A 17,911-nucleotide genomic window follows, 5' to 3' on the forward strand; every position below is an offset into this window, starting at 1 on the left:
GGCATCCAAGATGTAGGTGTCTTTTTTTCCGCAGTAGTTTCAATTTTGATATTTTTAGGTCAAACCGTTCTTGTCTGTCAGTCATATAATGCAGGTCGATGGTCACTTGTCTCAAACAGCATGCACAGAGTCCAAATTAAAACAATTCCCCATCGTCCAAATTAAACAATTCCCCATCGTAAGTACACATTGATGGCCTAAGACACGAAACGAGCGGTTTGTGTGAGAAAACGAACAGTTTTTATATCGTTTTTACCTCTTGTACACAGCCACGTCCAAGTGATCTGAGAGCGCGGGCGGGTATAGATATATACAATAGATGTCGCCTTGGCTACGGTTTCGCAGTAGCCAAGGCGACATCTATTCTGATTTTGTTCGAAATTACATCACACCAGTTTGTTTTTTTATTTCGCTTTAAAGGGTTAGTTCACCCAAAAATTGAAATTCTGTCAGTAATTACTCACCCTCATGTTGTTCCAACCCCGTAAGACCTTCGTTCATCTTCGGAACACAAATTAAGATATTTTTGATTAAATCTGAGAGCTGTCTCACTCTTCCATAGGCTTCTAAGACACTATAACTTGCTGGCCCAGAAAATGCTTGCAACTTGCAGCACAGAAGCGCTACGCAGTTACACTACGTGAACTAACTCGAGGCCCAGAGAGAAGGAAATGAATAGTGGAATAAAGTCGTTATTTTATTATTTTTTCGCACAAAAAGTATTCTCGTCGCTTTATAAACTTAAGATTGAGCCACTGTAGTCACTTGGACTATATTAACGATGTCTTTAATGCATTTTCTGGGCCAGCAAGTTATAGTGTCTTAGAAGCCTATGGAGGAGTGAGACAGCTCTCAGATTTAATCAAAAATATCTTAATTTGTGTTCCGAAGATGAACGAAGGTCTTACGGGGTTGGAACAACATGAGGGTGAGTAATTACTGACAGAATTTCAATTTTTGGGTGAACTAACCCTTTAAGTATATCAGGACCTTTAGGGTGTTGCTTTGGTATGTGATAGCCAGGGTGTTTTGGGTGGTCACAATAGGGTGTTACTAGGTGATGGCTGGTATGTGTTTGCCTGCATGCTCTGGGTGGTTGCTAGGGTGTTTTTTTTTTACCTTATCAAGTACAAGTAGGAAGTTCAGTTTAGTTGAAGACATCAAATTAATTTACAACATGATGCTGCATAAAGTGATGAGAAATTGTAATGTCGTGTACAAAAATATGTGCTTTCATGTAAAATCCAGAGAGATCATGCAGCTCTGAGGCTCTGTGGGTTGTTCTGGCCAAATCCCAACCATATGGGACCGCTGTAGGTCTGAAACTAGCAGACTAACTCAGTGACTCTTCAGCGGCCAAACACTACTCTGTTGCACTCTAGTATTTCAGAAAAGAAGTATTTAGGGTTCCACATTTCTTATTCTTCTTTTTGAGCTCAGTTGTTCAAATATTGTTTCAGAGGGATGTGGAAAGATGGTTTGCTGTCTGTAATGGAAGACAATGGAAATGGCTTTTGTGACTTTTAAAGTTCAGCTTTGTTGTAAGGATTTGCTGCGCCACCTACGACCTACAGGGCCTGGATCATTATAACTTCAGGTTTGTGATTAATACAAATATATTATTAATGTTTTATGTTTAAAGTTTAAACATAACTTGTTTTCATCTACTTCATCTTTGAGACAGAGCCTGAGTGAAATTGATTCCATTCTTCGGCGTCTCATTTCCCAGAGAGAAAGGAGTGTTTTAGGTTTTGAATACAAAAAGTATTTGGAGACTTAAATCACACTTAAAAAGACTGAATGTCATTGCATTAGATAATAAAACACAAACCTAGAGTCGTCTGCACTCAAATGCAGAATTATCTTCACTTTTCTGAACCTGTCTTTTAATCAACTGTTGCTTTGGTAATTTTTAGTGGATGTATGAAATCAGTTCTCCTAAAGTTCACACGGGTGTCCTGGCAGAGTAACCACAGGAGTAGATCATCACATTTAGGCCTGCTATGAACATGAGGTGAACATGATTTCACCAAGTACAACATGTTCCTGGATCAAAGTCTTTGTTGATCCTGGTACAACATTCCTATCAACCAATCATATTTAAGGGACAAGTTTACAGTTTACTGTATGTCAAGTTAAGGCTTATATACAACCAAGGTTAGATGCTTCTACATCAGTGTCATTCACCTGTCATTTCCCCCTGATTTTAGGGATAACTTATGGGTAGGGTTAGGGATAGAACTACATTTTTCGGACAGTAAACCACGGTGACCATGGTGATACACTAACTTTGATTACCAGAAAGTGTCTAAGACTTTGTCAAGAGCAGGGCAAATTAGAGTCTGGATTAAGACATGCTTTTTTTGTGTGTGCGGTAAATGTTGCAAAAAAACAGTAAATTGACTAGTGCAAACCTTAGTAAACCACCTTGCATGATTCAATTAAATCATCTCCTCCTAAAAATTTTGCGTCTGAAAAGGAAACTCCTGCAAATAAAATTGTTACCGCCAAAAGAGCTGTTAGTAAATCTGGCCCTTTGTCTTTTTGAACAATTCATCAAGTATTTTATCATCTAAAACCTACTAAACATCTTTTTTTGTTAAATGTTTTGCATAAAGTGTGCACGGTTTGATATTTTGTCATCTAATGCAGAGAACTTCACACATTTATGATTTTTAAGTGTGGCTTTTCTAAAGCATTGTATATGGAAGTACTTAAGCATGAAGAATTCATCATATCATTTATGCAATATATGACCAAAAATAAATCAGTCTGACTATTTATATGGTCAAAGAGCAAGAAAGATTTAGTTTTCACACAGTTCTCACATCTGGCACAACAACAGCTAAACTGTAAATACATGATGGACACCATAAAACAGCTTGATTAATATCTGCCAGATAGCAGAGGGCAGTAGTTTCAGATTATCAGCTCATGTCCAACAGTTCAACAGTTCAGTTCTCTTCATATTGCTTTCTCCTTATTAAATGGGAACCTGCAGAATTTACCCCCAAAAAGGCCACTTCTAGAGAGTTGCGGCTCACTGTGATCCAGCCAGATGTAAATGGAAAGTGGCAGCAGAGATATGCGAGCATCTTCCGTGTTGTCTGAAGGTGAGTTCACTTCTGTTTTGGTAGCAGAAAGGTTAACGGTCTCCGTTTCTATTGGTCATTGGTCCTAGGCACTGCGTGGATCTCCCCCGAAGCCTGCAGAAACAACACGCAACGCATTACACACACAAAAGTATAACGCTACTGGAATGTGACAGATGAAATGAGGCAGTTTATTCACACGCTCAAGTGAGAGGGAAACACATCTTTCAGGCTGAGAGACTTTTATTATACCGCCTACTTGAGCACAGCTCTGTATTCTAATGTCTCTCTCTCTGTCAGGATTCTCTCACTCTCTCTTTTAGTCAACCTCTGTCTCTGGCTAATTAATGAACTGAAGCAGACGCGACAATGATAGAACAGTTATATCACTCAAGAGCAAATGCGAAATGACTAGAGGAGATTATTTACATATTGTGAGCGCGAACACATGCACCTAAAATGAATACAGCGACAAATTGCTCCAGTAACCCAACAACGCCATAAGCTTTAAGAATCAAGGCAGAATTACAAGCATTAGTGAAAAGAATCTGCTCTATTTAATAGAACCTTCAGGATTAAGTAAACAAAAACTTTTGTGTACTCGTAAATTATCTGTAAAAGGGTATCAATTTATATTTGTTTTCATATTATAACAGGAAAAATGTCTTGAAATCAAATCATACACCCGAAGGGCGCAATTTGTGCCGGAACAGGTCAGATATGGATCAAGCATCTCTGCTATTTGATCCTCCACTTAATCAGGTCAATTCCTCACAAAGGCATTTATGCTATGACTCATGATTCATGAAAGCTTTAAATAATAATGTTTGCTGTCAATAACTTGCAATAATTATGTATAATTTGTTAATTATGTATAAGCTTACACAAGCACACACGCTTGCAGGCTGAGTTTGATGCACCACGACTCTCCACTGGAGTCTGTTTACTTTTAATTGCTAGCAAAATGAACTTATTAAAACACTAATTTACTCTAATGCAAGATATTGAAGACATCACTGTAGTAATGTTATTTTAATGCACCTGCCATGCTCAACCTAAACTACAAATGAGTATGTGCATCGCAACATCCAGTAACAACATCAGAGCAATTAAACGTATTTGTTATTACTTATATGTAGTACACTGCCAGTCAAAAATGTGGGGTCGGTAAGATTTTTAAAATATTTTTTTGAAAGAAGTCTCTTATGCTCACCAAGGCTGCATTTATTCTATCAAAAAATACAGTAAAAACAGTAGTATTGCTTTGTTTTATTTTTAATTTCAATGACCGTATATTAACCTAATTTTATATTAACCTAATTTATTTTGCTCTGCAGGGAAAAGGGCATTCAATCTGCAAATCAATACCACACATGGTACATTCCATTCACCACAAAACAATCTCATGCCAAATAATCCATTTGTTGTCTTCCAGAACAAAAATCATATGCCCTATAATCAGTTTGCATGTGCTTTATTAGTTCAGTGACCATAGATAAACTAAAACTTTTACTCAGTAAGAATGCATTAAATTGATCAAAAGTGACAGTAAAGACATTTATAAAAGATTTATATTTCAAATAGGCTAAATGCTGTTCTTTTGATCTTTCTATTCAAAAAAAAAAAAAAAAACTGTTTTTAACATTGTTAATAATAATCAGAAATGTTTTTTGAACAGCGAATCAGCATATTAGAATGATTTCTGAAGGCGTAAGTAGTAATAATGCTGAAAATTCTGCTTTGACATCACAGGAATAAACTACATTTAAAAATATATTAAAAAAGAAAACAGTTTTAAATTTTTAATTGTGATAATACTTTCACAATATTACAGTTTTTAAACTGTATTTCTGATCAATAATAAAGAGACTTTCAAAAACCAGAAAAAAATCTGACCCCAATCTTTTGAATAGTGTACATTAAGTGATATAGATGCATTAAATTCTACTGTTTCTGTTTCGCATATTTGAACAATTAGGGTTACACAATTATACTAAGAATCAACTGCATTTTCACGAGTTCACACTTACGTTTAATCAGACAGAATAATGAATATGCATATTTGGCATGCTGTCCGTGAGAAAGGGCTCCGAGCTCGGAATTTGGCCCGAACCCAGAGTAGTCTACTCCAGCCATATCCCTGGGTGGGATAGGAACAATCGAGAGGAAAGAGTTGGGGTGGTGGAGTGATGCTGAAAAACTGTCGTAGGATAGATGTAAAGTCGACTATAAAGGCCTCCTCTCATGCTGATTATGTATATGATCTGAACGTGCTCCTCCTGAACTTTGTTAATAAAACACTGAACACCCAAATAATATTGGACAGCAAAAAATACCAGAATAAAATGCAATCGCTTTACCTTCTGAATCCTGTTGCCTTCATTGTTTTGGAGTACGTCACAAGAGTGTTTCACCCTTTAATATCCGTCATCTGCAAACACTTGAATTCCACTGGACATTCTTCCATGTTGATTCCTTGAGAAAAAAAAACACACACAAGAAGGAAGTTAACTTTATCGAAGAAGGATTAAACATTGTTATCAGCACCTTTTAGGAACGAGTTAATGGACTTCTGAGTCTCAGTGTGAGTTTTGAGAGGTGTAATGCAAGCCACAACACCTCAGACAGCAAGCTTCCATGTTAACGCCTCGAGAATAACAGCTCGCAAATGTGAGAGTCAGTGCAGGCACCAAACTAACACACATACTCTATAATAAGAAATCATCATAGACAAGCCCTTCCATGACACAGGGATGCTTGAAGGTTTCAGAGAGACAGAGGACCGAGTATGGAGGGAACATTAAATCGGGCATGATTTATTTTTGTCATTTTGTCCTCATGCTTGACAGATAAAAGCTTGTGGTGAGGAAAACAAACAAAAAAGTTGCATTCCAAACAGCAAAGTTGCCGGATATTCAATTTTATGTTAAATTCATGTATGTTTTTAATTTATGTCCATGGTCTAGCTGGCAAATTTAAAGTGTTTTTGAAGGTTTGCACATCTGAGCAGTGGTTGTTCTGTTGCATGGACACGTCACTTGATGGCAGCACTAAGCAACAAGTCAGCAAGGACCTATTTGATAGTACCAGTAAAAAAAAAAACATATCAGGTGTTAAAGGGTTAGTTCCCCCCAAAATTTTAATGATCCCATAATTTACTCACTCCATCCTAGGTGTATATGACTTTCTTCTTTCAGCCAAACACAAAGGAGTTATATTAAAAAATATCCTGGCTCTTCCAGCTTTATAATGGGAGTGAATGGTACCTTAGATTTTGAAGCCCAAAAAAGCGCATCCATCCCTCATAAAAGTAATCCATACGACTCCAGGGGGTTAATAAAGGCCTTCTGAAGTGAAACGATGCGGTTTTGTACGAAAACATATCTAATTTTATTATTTTATAAACTATAATCACTGGCTTCGGGTAACGGCCGTACACAAGTCGAGTTCCGGCGTAAGACTGACCTCTGACTCGACGCATGACGCATGATGTAGGAGATGAGAGTAGACGCCTCTCACGGTTCAAACAAATAGGACTCGGCAACAAACTCCCACATTTCTCTTCAAAAATTCTTCTAATTTGTGACGGGTGTTTTGTTTTTCTTGCATTCGTCAATACGCCATACGTCGGGTCAGAGGTCACTCTTCTGCCGGAACTCGACTTGCGTACGGCCGTTACCGGAAGCCAGTGATTAGTGTTTAAAGTTATAAATATTGATATTTTTCTAACAAAAACGCAAAAGGCCATTAATCCATTAACCCCCTGGAGTCGTATGGATTGCTTTTATGATGGATGGATGCGCTTTTTTGGGCATCAAAATCTAAGGTACCATTCATTCCCATTATAAAGCTGGGTGGAGCCAGGATATTTTTTAATATAACTCTGATTGTGTTTGGCTGAAAGAAGACAGTCGTATAAACCTTGGATGGATTGAGAGCGAGTAAATTATGGGATAATTTGACTTTTTGAGTGAACTTACCCTTTAAGAATCATTAAAAATAAATTGAGCAATAAACTAGATGTTTTCTTTATGAATGAGGTTAATAACAGTCATGCTTGTCTTCTGTTTCTGCTCTAATTCTAGGTAGTGTGAAATGACGACTGTGACAGAAGAGCACAGGTTGAGAGTGATTGTCTGTGACTGAGCGTTTGGAACGTGTCTGGCGGACTGTCGTGCGTCCTCTTACACCCGTCAACGGGAGTGTCAGCGTGAAACCTCCGGTAATCAGCTCACGCTGCACCTTGCGTTCTGTTTTCTCCACAGGAGAACGAAATAGGGAACGCCTGAGTGAGTCCATAACCTGAACAATCACGCTTTAACAGCTACAAAGCGAAAGCACCCGAGCCACGGGCGATAACAACAATCCACCACAACCTACTTCGCGCTCTGGAGTCATGCAGGCAATTTGCATGCACAACATTTCGTGCTTTTCTGTCTGTCTGTCTGTCTGTCGGTCCGTTTCGCCAATATCAATCGTTTTCCACATGCAAAAACATTCAGTCATTTGTTAAAGATAAAAAAATGGAAAAATGTGGGAGTGCATCAGCTCTCGATGGTTTGCAAACCCAAGGATATTCAAATTATTTGCAGAATCTGTTTTACATTATTGTATAAAGGATTCAGATAGATCCTTTTCTGATCAGAATTCTCGCTCTCTATTTTGCCAGTCAGGCTTTGTGAACCATCTGGAGCGTTGCTCTGACAACGGGGGAGGATGTCATGGTAACATTAACGGGGGTTACCCAGGAAACCGTAGTCGCCATGGAGACTGCATCACAAGGCGGACTCAAGGCGTGATCTCTCTCAGTCTTTCAGTCTCCGTTCTCGTTGTCTGCCATTCCATTGAGTCCAACAGCTTTTTTTCACCAAACATCCAAACCATCTTTTCAGCTGCTTCTTTTTTTTTCATAATTCAAAACCACTGTGATGTCTCACTTTGAGGGGAAAGCGCCAACACACTATTTTTAGGCTAGATGAGATTTGAATTTTACATAATCTGGAGATGACTATATCTTCTATATATAGATGACTATATAAAATAAAGATCTATTTCCTTTATCAATCAGTACAAACCAATTTCATTTGGTACAGGCAAGTCAAATTCAATAGACACACATAGCTTTGATTACATTATTAATAAAACGTATAGTTTTTTTCACATTCATTGAGTCTGCACTGGGTGATTCTTCAATTAGGGGAACTTTTTGACTATACTTTTTGAAAACTTTTTAATCTATGTTAATCTATGCTATCTATCATGTAATAAAGCTCAGGTGGCCTTGATAACCTTGAGAAAAAGTTAGTCAGTTATGAGCCAATTAACCTAATTTAAAAATACATAATAAATGGATTGTTTCAGAATTAAAACAATATTTACACCTAATAGAAATCCCCTCTAAGGTCATGATTTCTTTAACTCTAAATTCTAACTCTAAAAATGTATGATATTCTGTCACATATTATCATAACCAAGTAGAAACATTTTCTTGGAAAGACTAAAAGAAATTCTGTAGTGACAGCAGTATTGGGGACAGCAATTCTTTGTTATAAAAAAATTCTAATTTTACACATAAATAGCAAATTAATAAAAAATATGGTTTATTTTAAGTTACATTCAATATAGATTTATGGTAGAAGAGAAGTTAAAAAGTTATGGTAGGAGACAATTCTGGCAAATTAAATGAGGAGATCAACAGTGCCCGCCCCCTTTTTCAGCAGCGCTGGTTCCGGAAGTATTTTTTCCATTCATTTTTCCCATAGGAATTTTTAAAAAGACTTTGCTACAGCATTATAAGCCACGAAACAAGCCAATTAGCTACGAGGTGAATCACAACACTACAAACTTTAATTTGAAGCCAAAAAGTTTTTGAAAATCTGACAAAAATACAGAAGTTCAAGACTGTGTACTTAACGGCTTTAGTGATGGAAAGAACTACAATCCCATGAAGCATTGCGAACAGCATAATCACATATTCAGCATAAAAACAATGGAAAAATATAAAACTACACATTTACAAATGTTAATATATCTATATCTATGATTATTTTTCTTTTTTTGTGCAAAGTTTATTGCAAAATATACTTGTACATACAAACATTTAAGTATTTTGAGAGCTTAGAGAGACTGATTCGATTACGTCATTCGCAGTGTTCATGGGAGTGGGCGGAGCTAAAGAGCTATTTTGGTTCATGTTACTTTTTTCGACTCACTGATTGGTGTAATTTTCTGTACAGCATTATGGGTAATGTAGTTTTTCACCAGGAATTCCAGAATTAAACTCGGTTATTTTAAAAGCTGAAATAATGTGGGCTGGCAGTTTCAGCAGAAGCTGAAATGAGTGGATTAACAACCTCGTAGCTCACAGTAGATCAGTCAGTTTCTTGTTCAAAATAAATTTCCATATGGAGAAAATGAATGGGGTTTTTACCTCTGAAACCTGACTGTTTCACCCTATTAAAGAGATCTATTCTTTAAAACAAGGATAGGATTTTTGGTTTGTTGATTTTTTTTTTATATATAAAAGCGTTTTTCTTTAAAATCATCCTAAATTACAGAAAAGTTCCCCTAATTGAATCACCCATATATTCAACAAAATACATATGATCAACACAGCATTATCTTCAGTTTGTTCACATTAATAGCGACACATATTCGGTTGTTTCACTTTGCCACAAAACGTAAGATATTGCGAATACTAATGTATTATGATGACTATATGTTAACACTGATAACAAACGCAGACTTACGAGCACAATATATGCAGTGTGAGTGGTGCTTCTTTTTACTCCCTGACCTGAACCTTACCCTTTGTGCTGTAAACAAATGCAACACGTGAGTCGGAGTTTGGCACCATTCTACCCAAAAAGCGCCCTGATTTACCTCAGTCTAATATGCTGGCTTGTCTAAAACATGTAGGGTACAACGGATCTAAAGGCCATCGGGGGTAAAAGGCCCTTTGATTTACTTACTCCCAAAACTCTGAAAAGCAACAAAAACTACCACAGTACTTTCCTAAACACCTGTTGATCTTAAGTTTTGCTGAAGCTGATTTAATCTATAGTTTTTCAGTACCTGTTGAATAAGTGTAACTTAACCAAAAAAACTCTGTTACAGAAGGTTGATGATGCTACCTGTAGTCCAACCAACTGTGCTCTGTAATTGGGAGGTAATAGTTTTAATTTTGTGAAAAGAGGGCTAATATTACTGTAACTGGTTCAGTCACAATGTGAAATATCACTGTGCTTACATTGTAGCTCCATGAAATGCCAAAAGTGAGTAAATAAACTAAAAAAAGCTACATGGTTCGCTGAAGGGATCATTTTGGAACAAGTATGTACTTAAATGTACACTAAAATAGTGCTGTCAAATCAATACATCTTGATTAATAGCATCTAACATAAAAGTTAGATGCTTTTATGTTCGATTCGATTAATCACGATTAATGGCGATTAATCGATTTGGCAACACTACTCTAAAAATCTCTTGCTATATCAAAAGTATTTGCATATGGTGACAAATTCTTCCCTCTAGTTGCCTTTTAAATCAAAACATACTAATTGTTGCATTGACTTTATACAAATTAAGTTTCTCCAATATTCAGTAAAAAATTATAATAATAATCTTTTCACCTGTCATATACTTTGGGACCAGAACAAAAAAAGGGGGTCTTTTAGTCCCGTCGTACCCTAATAACACGGCACCTTACATTTTCAGTGGTGCCATCATGATGATTGTTGTAAGACTGTCTGGCACTGCACATGATTTACACGTCTGTGAAAATCTTTTTAATATTCACACAGTTTTGATTGTTCTGGTTGGAGTAGTTTGTCTGTTTGAAAGCACTATTTATTCCTTCCTCTACGACCATATATTCCGATTTACTGAGTGAGGATGTGCTCTGTGTCCGTTTCAGATCTTCTGTGGAGTTGAGATGCTGACAGCTGCCGACGTGGAGGTATTGTGCGTGCTCTTCCCCATCGGTTTCCCGGTGATAAAAGTAATTGAAATTGGACACAATGACAGGGACGGGCAGCGCAATGGTCAATACGCCAGCGATGGCGCACAAAGAACCCACAATTTTGCCTCCTATGGTTACTGGATGCATGTCTCCATAGCCGACAGTGGTCATGGTAACCACAGCCCACCAAAAAGCATCAGGGATGCTGCTGAAACTCGAGGAAGGGTCGTCAGCCTCCGCGAAGTAGACGGCGCTGGAAAACAAGATGACCCCGATGAAGAGAAAGAAGATGAGGAGTCCCAGCTCCCTCATGCTGGCTTTTAGGGTCTGGCCGAGAATTTGGAGGCCTTTGGAGTGGCGCGAGAGCTTGAAGATGCGAAAGACCCTCACCAGACGGATCACGCGGAGGATGGCGAGAGACATGGCTTGCTGACCGTTGGCCTGGCTCTCGGCTAACTCCGTCCCCAAAGTGATGAAGTAAGGAATAATAGCCACAATATCAATAATATTCATGATGTTTTTGGAAAAAGTAGCCTTGCTGGGACACGCAAAGAATCGCACGAGCAGTTCGAAAGAGAACCAGATGATGCAAAGGGTCTCGATCACAAAGAAAGGGTCTGTGAAAGTGCTGGACACAAAAGGACCAGTGCCATTTACAATAGGCGAGACAGGAATTGGGTCCTTGTCATCCCTAAACTCGGGCAGGGTCTCCAAACAGAAAATAACAATGGAAATCAAAATGACCAAAACAGACACAATAGCAATGCCCCTCGCAGGACCAGAGCTCTCTGGGTACTCAAACAAAAGCCAAACCTGTCTCTGGAATTCGTGGTCTGGCAAAGGTCGCTCTTCTTCTTTGATAAATCCCTCATCCTCGCGAAATTTCTCCATGGCTTCCTCGCCAAGTTGATAAAAGCGAATTTCCTCCGAGAAGATGTCAATGGGAACATTCACGGGTCTCCGAATACGCCCCCCTGATTGATAGTAGTACAGGATGGCATCGAAGCTCGGTCGGTTCCTGTCAAAGAAATACTCGTTTCTGAGCGGGTCAAAGTAGCGCATCCTCTTTTTCGGGTCCCCGAGCAACGTGTCCGGGAACTGGTTGAAAGTTTTCAGCTGGGTCTCGAAGCGCAGTCCCGAGATGTTGATGACCACTCGCTCGCAGCACTCGTGGTCGGGCTCGTATCGATCCAGCGACAGGTGACTGGGCAGCGCCGCGCTTTCCTCCAACATGTTATCGCACGCGACCACTGTCATGATGTCCTTCTCCGTCTCCGCGTACCCGTGGTTGTCGGCGTTGTTCCCTCTGTGGCTGGCTGAGGGTGAGTCAATGAGGTTGTAGTGGTCATCCATACAGGTGAGGAGACGGAGCGGCAGAGGGCGACCCGCCTCCCCTACCTAACATCGGGTGAATTGAGGGTTTCTCTGTCGCGCGCTCTCTTTTGCTTCTTAACACACTGTCACCGCCCCACGGAGCTTTATAAACACATGTCTACTCCCGCCCACGGCAAACATATGCCTGACACATTTCCAACACTCGCCCAATCGGAGCGCAACAAGAAAAGATAGTCGATTCTCGGCGCGCGCGCGCCACTGTGTTTTGCCTTGCGCGCATTACGCAAATCATTCACATAAAGTATACAAAACACGACTCAAGTTTAAATAATTGACCAATACCAAAGACGTGCTCTCCCACACAGTGTGTGAATTATACAAAGACTTTTTAAAGCAAGGAATGTTCTTTTTTGTTCTAAGGTTCTTTTCTTGCAACCAAAATCTTTTACGCATTTAGGAGTCGACATGTAACAGTCACCTATCTTTACAAAACTAGCCTATAACGTTTTTTGGTGATTATCCTATATAGTGATAAATCTCGTTTTCCCATTCGATATACGTAACTGTTGCAATGTACACTTCCTCAGGCGAGCGCGATTTCCGAGTTTATTTAGTTTGATATGATAGTTTTAACTTCTTATGAGAGTGCAGACCGACAAATCTGTCATTATCACTTGCAAATGACAAATACAATAAATAAAAATGTAAAAAATCTAGAAACTAATTGTCTTAGAATCTCAAATTGGTTTAAAAACAGATCCCGACTTCGTAGGATTCTCATAGCGCAACAAACGTTATGTACGTTGTCACGATAAAATGCCATTTGATGTATTGTTTACAAAAGGAAGAGTGTGTCAAAATGATGTCAAATGATGTCATAATAGGCTGTTTGATTAAACGACGCAGGTGTGCTTGTTTTATCATTTTTGCAAAAATAGCTTAGTGTAAACAATTACTTCCGTTTTACATTATGATGGTTATGACTTAACGCATGAATTATTGTCTTGTGGCTGAACGTTCCAATGAAGACAACGGAGCTCTCCATGGTGCTGAAGATGTGCGCGCGCTTCAGCGAGCACGCGAGGGAGGAAAACATGTAGAGACTGACCTGTATCTGCTGAAGAAAATAGCATCTTCGCAATTAGACGTCTATATCTCGATGTTTTGTCAAATTATCAAGGCGAAAAGAGTCTGGCAATTTTTTTTTTTTTTAATAGAGTAGTTGGTAACACTTTATTTTACAGTGACCCTTACACATTTTACATGTAGTTACTATAGTAATAACAGTCAATTATGCATTACATGCAAGTAAACCGAACCTAACCCTAACCCTACAGTAATTGTATAGGAAGTACATGTAGTTCATTACTATTACTTAGTACTTAATTGTATAATTACACTGTAACAAGGACACACACGCGGGCACGCGGGCACGCACGCACGCACACACACACACACACACACACACACACACACACACACACACACACACACACACACACACACACACACACACACACACACACACACACACACACACACACACACACACACACACACACACACACACACACACGTTGTGTTCTACATTTTCAAAAAACATAATTTAGTCTGATTTATAAGCCGTTTTCCTCATGGGGACAAAAAAATGAGAGAGAAAAAAACTTTCCCACAAATGCTCTTTATTTCTGCTTATATGCTTTTGGTAGTGTTCAGTAAAACAACCTTCGCCAATGCAAAGTCAATAAAAGCACATTTATACAGAAAAATCTTTTTGCAAGGACAGATAAATCCTCTAAACAGCATTGAATTTTCTTTTTCTTCAGATGAAGAATGATGTTATGAGCCTTGATGTGTCCCTTGCACTCAATCTTATCTTCAATGAGTGGTTCGACACGCAGGGAGGAGAGGGTGAGTAATACAGATACTCTCTTCATATTCAGCCTTCACCATCGTCATCACAGAGCTGTTAAGATGGCAGCTCTCTACATTTCACCCTCTCTCTTCATCTCATTCAAGCACATACTGGTCCTCAACTCAAGAGGGAACTTGTTTCCGTGATTATGTTTCTGTCTGTGTGTCCTTGTTCCTGAGCTCGTGTTAAGCAATCCCCATTTCTGATAATGGAATCCGTCTGTCATGATTGCACAAGCAGGGATTGGCTAGCCATTGATTAAACTGGCTATTTGCACAGCATGAGCCATCAAGAGAGCACAGGGGTGATTCATCTTTGTAAAAAAAGAGCTCAGAGTAATTAAATATTTATGAGCATTTTTGGTTTTGCCCTTTGTATGAGCCTGCAAATAGTTATGCATTATTAATCGGAATTTAAAGTGAAACTATTCTTTAAATGACTGGTCGGGTGGCTTTAGAGATGAATTCTTGCAAAGCAAGTGCAGTAGAAAATACCACAGGAGGAGGGAAATAAAATACAGATTAAGTACTATGAGACATTGTGTCTAGACTGTCCAGCAAATATTAGCTTGGTGAAATGTAAGGCCTCTGTGCCACTAATTTGCAACTCGCTGGTGAGCAAAAGCAGAGATCGATGGGGGGTTGGAGTCACTGATCAGGAAGCTAAGCTGGAGATCATTACATGTTCACATTGGTCAAGGTCAGTGCAGGATATAGAAATATTTTCAGGATTGCCAGCAGTCAGAGACAGGCCTAATCACAAAATGATGGCAAAAGCTCTGTGTGGATATCTGTTGAATGTATTTTTTCTTTTCTTTTTAACTATTATGGCTACGATCCTCAAAGGCTGGTCAGTTATCATCTACACTATTAAAAATATAGGTTCCAAAAGTGGGTTTTCGCAGCAATGCCTTGGAAGAAAAGTTTTGGGTTCCCCAATTTAACCTTTCAGTGAGCAGTTCTTAAAATAACCATTTTTCTTTCTGTGAAGAACATTTTAATGATCTAAAGAACCGTTTTTTCCACTATTTTGTGTAATGGAAAGGTTCCATGGATGTTTAAGGATCTTCATGGAACCATTGGTGCCAATAAAGGACCTTTATTTTTAAGAGTATAGGATACTTTGTGCGGTATGGAAATTAAAAAAAGAATGGCATATTGTCTGGAATGATTGTTTTTTATGTATTATTTTTTGGTCAAAGACTTGCCTTTTGGTTAAGTAATGTTTGTGGACCACCAAAAATACTGCATTTATATTGATGAGTCTCACAAAACACAAGTTCACATTTTACCCCAAAATCAAAAGAAAAAATCTAAGAAATTATATTTTGCAGATGAAAGAAAATGTAGCCTATTTTACGGTCATTAATATTATTTTTGCATAGAAACCATATTTGAATGGCAATTAAGCACCCCCCCCCCCCCCCCCCCCACCAATTCTCATTACTGTAATTATTCTCAATTATTCTTATTTAATGAAAAAATATCCTTTTGCAATACAATGAGTTCTTAAATTTAAATCAATTAATTCAATGGCAGAACAGCATGATATTTGAACACTTTAAATAATATATTATGTTTTATTTAAATTGCAGTGTTAAGATTGGGAGTTAGATTTAATGAAAATGTCACAATGCCAATGAAAAGTCTTAATTATCTTAATTATTTCATTTTCTTTTAGCAGATATGATTATTTTTCTCTGATTTTTGCTGGAAATTATTTTGTGAGTCAAACCTAACTCATTTCAAACTCATCTTCTCTTTTTATAAAGAATAAAGCCTCATGTTTTGGCAATATTATTGAATGCATCTTCTTTTCTCACCCCTGCTAATTAGGCAGTGCTACCAATCAGAACATCTGCTGCCATGGTAATTAGAAAAACAAACACACATCAATGACTTGGACACCTATTTCCATGGGAGTATCGCTGACACCTCCTCAACCCTGCCAACCATTTTAACCATAGGGAAATATAACATACACACAGGTATGCTCCCATATAGGTACGTACATGCACACACAAACTTACAGTTGCTTTGAAAACAATGTAACATCTCACGCAGAAAAATTGCAATTAGAAGAGAATGAGCAAGCAAAATGATGCACATTGTTCTTTGTAATAATGGCATTCATTTGTATGTGTTATTCTTGTTAAATGAGAAAAGCAAAACAAATAATTTTACACATCAGCAGTCCGGCATTGATTTGGATAAGCACTTCTAAACCACTTGCACTTGAGTGTGCATGGCCAATTGTGGGGCTTGTTGTAATATATGGGGTAAGTTGTCATAATAGGATCATGAAAATTTAGATAAAGTGTAACATTTTAGCCTACGTAAACATTTAAAAGATATGTGACAACTTGCCTTCCTTATGTATTTCTTAAACATGAACAGGCTTAGAGAGAGAGGATGGAAAATGGTCATAAAAACTGGTCAGTTTTTTTATTTTTTATTACAATTGGTCTTCAGAGGGGGAATTTATTTTATATTGTATTAATATACACTACACTGTGCAGTAAGAATTTTCTTTTTGAAAGAAGTTATTAAAAAAGGATCCATTAAATAAATCAAACGTGACAGTAAAGACATTTATTATGTTACCAAAGATTTCAGTTTCAAATAAATGTTGTTTTGAACTTCCTGTTCATCCTGAATTTTTTTTTATTATAATCATCACAGTTTTCACATATAAAGCAGCACAACTGTTTTCAACATTGATAATAATAAGAAATGTTTCTTCATGTGACACTGAAGACTGCTGAAAATTCAGCTTTGCAATCACAGGAATACATAACATTTTAGAATGTATTAAAATAGAAAACATTTATTTTAATATTTCACAATATTACAGTTTTTACTGTATTTTTGAACAAATAAATGCAGCCTTGGTGAGCATAAGAGACTTCTTTCAAAAACATGAATATAAGAGAGATATGAAGGGTGAAGGTCAAAGGGAAGGAGAAGCCGTGGAGATGAGTGGCCGTAACTCGTCTCTCTTTATTTCTCTCCACACCTCTCCTCTTTAGGGCTCTGTCAGTGTAAAAAATAGACTGAGAATAGACTGGTTAATCTCAACATGCCCTTGGGGGGGCCATGTGTGAATGCACCTCCTGTAACGTTATCCTGACAGCGGGTCTGTTTGAAACACACTCCACAGATTGTCTGCATGTGTCTTTCATCCATTCTTCCACAACGTCAGCGAGAGTTCTCTACATGCTTCTGTTGCCAGAGGACATCGACTGTTTCAGTTCATCCGCTGCAGATGTCTGAAGAATGCTTGATGTGGAGTTCACATCAGTCAACACACACTGAACAAGCAGGGCAGCGGATGAGATTCATTTGAACGTCTGGCATTAGGCATGTCAATGAAAATCATTCTGCGGTTAGTAGTATGAAAACCAACAGAAGGATGACATTTCCTTTATTCTGTGGCTCAAATAAATACTAGTTTCGCTGCTATTTTCTAGAGAGATGTTTTGTGGTGACTCATCATGACTGACACTTATTTTCACTTCCAACAATAAACCTAAGATTCAGTTGAGTAATGTTTTGACTGCTGTGTGATAAACATGCCAATATATAAATTAGAGTAGAACCAAATAAACGC

The 17,911-nt window shown here is 38.0% G+C and overlaps 1 protein-coding gene across 1 annotated transcript; it reads right to left on the minus strand.

The window, feature by feature from the left end:
- Window positions 1-8,128: 8,128 nt before the first annotated feature.
- On the minus strand, window positions 8,129-12,610 carry kcna3a (potassium voltage-gated channel, shaker-related subfamily, member 3a). The gene has a single exon (XM_082189628.1). It carries the CDS (start codon window positions 12,403-12,405, stop codon window positions 10,858-10,860), a length of 1,548 nt encoding a protein of 515 aa, XP_082045754.1. The 5' UTR covers window positions 12,406-12,610; the 3' UTR covers window positions 8,129-10,857.
- Between the last annotated feature and the right edge of the window lie 5,301 nt (window positions 12,611-17,911).

This window comes from Leuciscus leuciscus (genome assembly GCF_965113295.1).
Source record: "Leuciscus leuciscus genome assembly, chromosome: 14".
Lineage (NCBI taxonomy): Eukaryota > Metazoa > Chordata > Actinopteri > Cypriniformes > Leuciscidae > Leuciscus > Leuciscus leuciscus.

Bases quoted from the DNA above. Each gene is read 5' to 3' on its own strand.
- kcna3a (XM_082189628.1), bottom strand. From the start codon at position 12,405: ATGGATGACCACTACAACCTCATTGACTCACCCTCAGCCAGCCACAGA.